The sequence below is a fragment of the Triticum aestivum genome, chromosome 6D (assembly GCF_018294505.1).
Source record: "Triticum aestivum cultivar Chinese Spring chromosome 6D, IWGSC CS RefSeq v2.1, whole genome shotgun sequence".
Classification (NCBI taxonomy): Eukaryota; Viridiplantae; Streptophyta; class Magnoliopsida; order Poales; family Poaceae; genus Triticum; species Triticum aestivum.
In genome coordinates this window covers 384897758-384901749 of record NC_057811.1, presented here as the reverse complement: position 1 = coordinate 384901749, position 3992 = coordinate 384897758, and the positions used below count along the sequence as shown (strand labels likewise).

At 52.5% G+C, this 3992-nt stretch overlaps 1 protein-coding gene across 1 annotated transcript; it reads left to right on the top strand.

Moving 5' to 3' along the window:
* The first annotated feature begins 581 nt into the window (after positions 1-581).
* LOC123141697 (GDSL esterase/lipase At1g28600) lies at positions 582-2501 on the top strand. The gene is made up of 5 exons (XM_044560781.1): positions 582-1038; positions 1129-1344; positions 1474-1625; positions 1721-1997; positions 2109-2501. Exons 1-5 carry the CDS (start codon positions 777-779, stop codon positions 2300-2302), a joined length of 1101 nt encoding a protein of 366 aa, XP_044416716.1. The 5' UTR covers positions 582-776; the 3' UTR covers positions 2303-2501.
* Positions 2502-3992: the final 1491 nt, after the last annotated feature.

Genomic DNA, 3992 nt, shown 5'->3' with positions numbered 1-3992 from the left:
TCAATGCTGCAGGCTCTGCTGCTGATCGTCATAGTGAGGCAGAGAAGAGGACAGGGTCGGCGGCACCACATGACGGCTGGCTTGTGGATGCTCGGATCCGTCGACCAGAACCGGGGCGGTGGAAGAAGGCGGGGCACGTCGGCGCGGAGGAAGGTGGAGTGGGGCCATGGCACGACACCGACGGCAGAAGATGGAGGTGATGGTCGCCGGCAAGGGAGATGGGAGGTGATCATGCATTTTCATAGAGTGGGCTAGGCTAGGCTCGGGGTTTGGCCAGAAAAGACCAGTCAAAATGTCCATGTGGCCTTTTTTTCCAGCTAAGCCAGCTCCTCTGGAGGGAGACCCATCTGTCATAAACGTGTTTAAAGCGCTCTTGTTCGTCGATCAAAGGTTTACGTAAAAAAAACTTATCATAGACATTGTATTTTTTGTAAAGAAAAACAAATCATAGAACCATTCTTTCGGCAAACCCGTCCCTCGACGTGGTGGGTTTCTGTAATTCCTAGATCTGCAGAAGTTGGAGGCAGAGCATATGCGCATGTTATGTTTGCTCTTTGGCCTACGAGAACCCGCCATTTCTGACCTCTTGCTACGCTCGTCGCATCATCACCATGCTGGAGCTGACTTCGGCAATTAAAAACTAACAGAGGCCAGTGGAACTGATACTCGAACTAATCAACGAGCAGGCATCGCCATCGGGCAATCACAAGAGTCAAAACATCGAGTCGGCACACCCGCGCGGAAGCAGCATCGGATCGCACGCTACGTAGCTCCCAATGGCGCTACTTCCTCGTCTCCTTCTGGTGGCCCTTCTCCTCGTCGCCGTCACCGGCGAGGCGGACGCCGGCGGCGCTGGCCACGGCCAGGCGCGCTACGACCGCGTCTTCAGCTTCGGCGACTCGCTCACCGACACCGGCAACTCGGCCATCCTCCCGGTCACCGCCGGGGGACCCTTCACCAACCCGCCGTACGGGCAGACCCACTTTGGCCGGCCCAACGGCAGGGCCTCCGACGGCCGCCTCGTCATCGACTTCATCGGTAAAGATCCTTTAATCACCGATCGGATCATGCGTTGACCTGCACTACTGTGATGATACAAGCTCACAATTATGTGTTGTGGGGATGCAGTGGAGTCTCTGGGGTTGCCGCCGCCAACTCCGTACCTCGCCGGCAAGACCGCGGTCGACTTCCTGCACGGCGCCAACTTCGCGGTGGGCGGCGCGACGGCGCTTGACCCGGCGTTCCTGCAGAGCAGAGGGATCACATCGTTCGTGCCGGTCTCTCTCAGCAACCAGACGAGCTGGTTCAACGGTGTTTTGCAGCTTCTCGACTCCACAGGCAACGGTATGTATCACGATTCTTGATTCATGAGATCCGCCATTTCACATTTTAATAAGGTCCATGGCGAGTTCACCTTTCGCAACGAGTCCTCAAAAACTTCGTTGCTGATTAGGGGAGGGCTGTATATTACAGGGCAGCGCAAGATCATGGCGAGCTCCCTCCTGTACCTGGGCGAGATCGGATTCAACGACTACTCTTTCGTCGCCGTCTTCGGCAACGGCACCGTGGGCCTGGCGCAGAGTCTGGTGCCGCACATCGTCGGTGCCATCCGTTCAGTCCTGACCGTGAGTAGAGTACTCTGGCCGGTCAACTCAGCTGACCACACCCACCCTAGCTAACTACTTCAATTTTACCGTATTTGTCTCGTTCCACGATGCAGGACGCGATCGGTGTTGGAGCGCGGACGATGGTGGTGGCGGGGATGATACCGATGGGGTGCGAGCCGGAGCTGCTCGCCCTCCTACCCGGCGGCGCGGGCGACTACTACGACCGGGCGTCCGGCTGCATCGCGCGGTTCAACCAGCTCGCCCAGCTGCACAACCGCGCGCTGAAGCGCATGCTCTGCCAGCTCCGGCGAGACCACCCCGGCGCGGCCATCCACTACGCCGATCTGTACCGCCTCATCGCCGCAGTCGTCTCCTCGCCCAGAAAATACGGTGCTGCATGTCACAGCCTTTCCTCTCTCCAGTTGATCCGCATGCCATCGGTTTCGGTTCTAACAAATGTATGGTTTTTCTTGGCGCGCATCGCGTGTGTATCTGTGGCAGGCTTCGGCGACATGCCCTTGGCAGCGTGCTGCGGCGGCGGCGGCGGGCCGTACAACTTCAACTTCACCTTCTTCTGCGGCACTCCGGCGGCGATCGCGTGCGCCGATCCGTCGGAATCCGTTTCGTGGGATGGGATCCATTACACGGAGGCTGCAAATAGGTTCGTTGCACACGCCATACTGAGGGGATTGTAATGAGCCATCAACGAACAAAACGCAAACAAGGCCTGGACAGCAAATATTGAGTTTTTGGTGTTGTAGATGTAACGGGAAAAAAATATACGAGTAGTTCGTAAAGTATACTTACATTTGTTTTTTTTTTCTAAAAAAGGCAAAAGATTTGCCTTGTTCATGGATTATAAGATGGGAAAAGAGTTTAAGGTTTATGTGATAACCCCTAAAGTGTACAGCCCAAAATATAAAGACCTACTCCCGCCACATGATGGAATGCACTACACTAGTGCAGAGCGGTTCTGTTAAGGCCTCCTTATCGCACACCCAAACGATAAACTGTGTGTGATTATGACATTAAGAACGGTGCAAAAATTAAAATGTGTCCTTGGAAATAAATCGTGTGCACTCGCCAGCACATCTCGCATGATTGGGGGAAGAAAACTGTACAATTCCATGCACAAAGTTCAATTGAAAGAAGCGTGTGCGATAAACTGAACTATCACACATGGTTGTGGAAAGAAAACTCTGTGCAATTAATGTATACAGTTTTATAGATGGGCGCGTGCGGTGAACTAAACCATCACATATATTTTGGCTAAATGAACCGTGTGTGCTACACAACACACGGTTATATTGAAACAATTATACGTGATGACGTGAACCATCTCACAAAAACTTTTGAATGTACCATGTGCAATTTACAATAGACCGTGTGAGATATATTTATCATCACAAAAAGTTACATCTAAGAAGTCGTGTGTGATGATGTTCACACGATTTCAATAGTAGAAAGTTTTTCAGGCTGCACATTGACCTCTACCCGTAGCATGAAATATTCAAAACATACATAAAGACAGTAAATAATAAAGGAACATATGTTCATAGGTTCTTAATTAACAAAATATTAAAACGTTATTTACATAGGTAAAATGTGATAGAACTACATAGTGCTAGGCATCGCCTTCTGCTTCAACGCTAGCTAAGAACGCGCGTGCGACATCCATGCGGTCAACTGCCACGTCCACTGCTTCGATTTACTACACCATGGGGGCTTCGGGGTAGCGACAATGTCGACTACTGCAATGAAATGGTGTGCAATGGGGAATGGTCGGGCCCAACAATTGCGCAGGCCTCATATTCTACACAGTTAATGTCACGAGGGGGGCGTCAGCCAACTCTGCCAACTCATCCAGGCAGGCATCATACCGGCCCCGGAGTTCCTCAACTCCATCATCCAGAGATGGAGGGTCGTCGACCTCCAACTCAAACCCGAAGAGTCATGGCTCAGGAACAGTCCCTAGGGCAATGGGGGTGGGCGGCACGTGCTCTGGCACGACGGGGCCGGGCGCAGGCTGTAGGGTGATGAGGGCAGGCTCTAGCACGACGGTGCTGGATGACGCAGGCTCCGGCACAAGGTAGGTGGGCGCTGGGACGATTGCCATTACAAGTGGGAGTAGCACATGCGCATGTTGATCAACCTCACCGGTTTGCTGGGGTATATATGGTACTTCTCATCGGGAATGGGTGTCTCATAGCCGAACAAGCACCTTGGGAATGGCTCTACCGCAACTGGTTGATAAAAAATGTGCGTGCACACATTGTCCCATCGTGTTTCCTGCACGTCATCACTGTCGTACCCAGGGGGTGTGCCAGGTGTGCCATGGCACACTCAGATTTTTGAAAAACATTTTTCATCATGTAAAAATTAGCT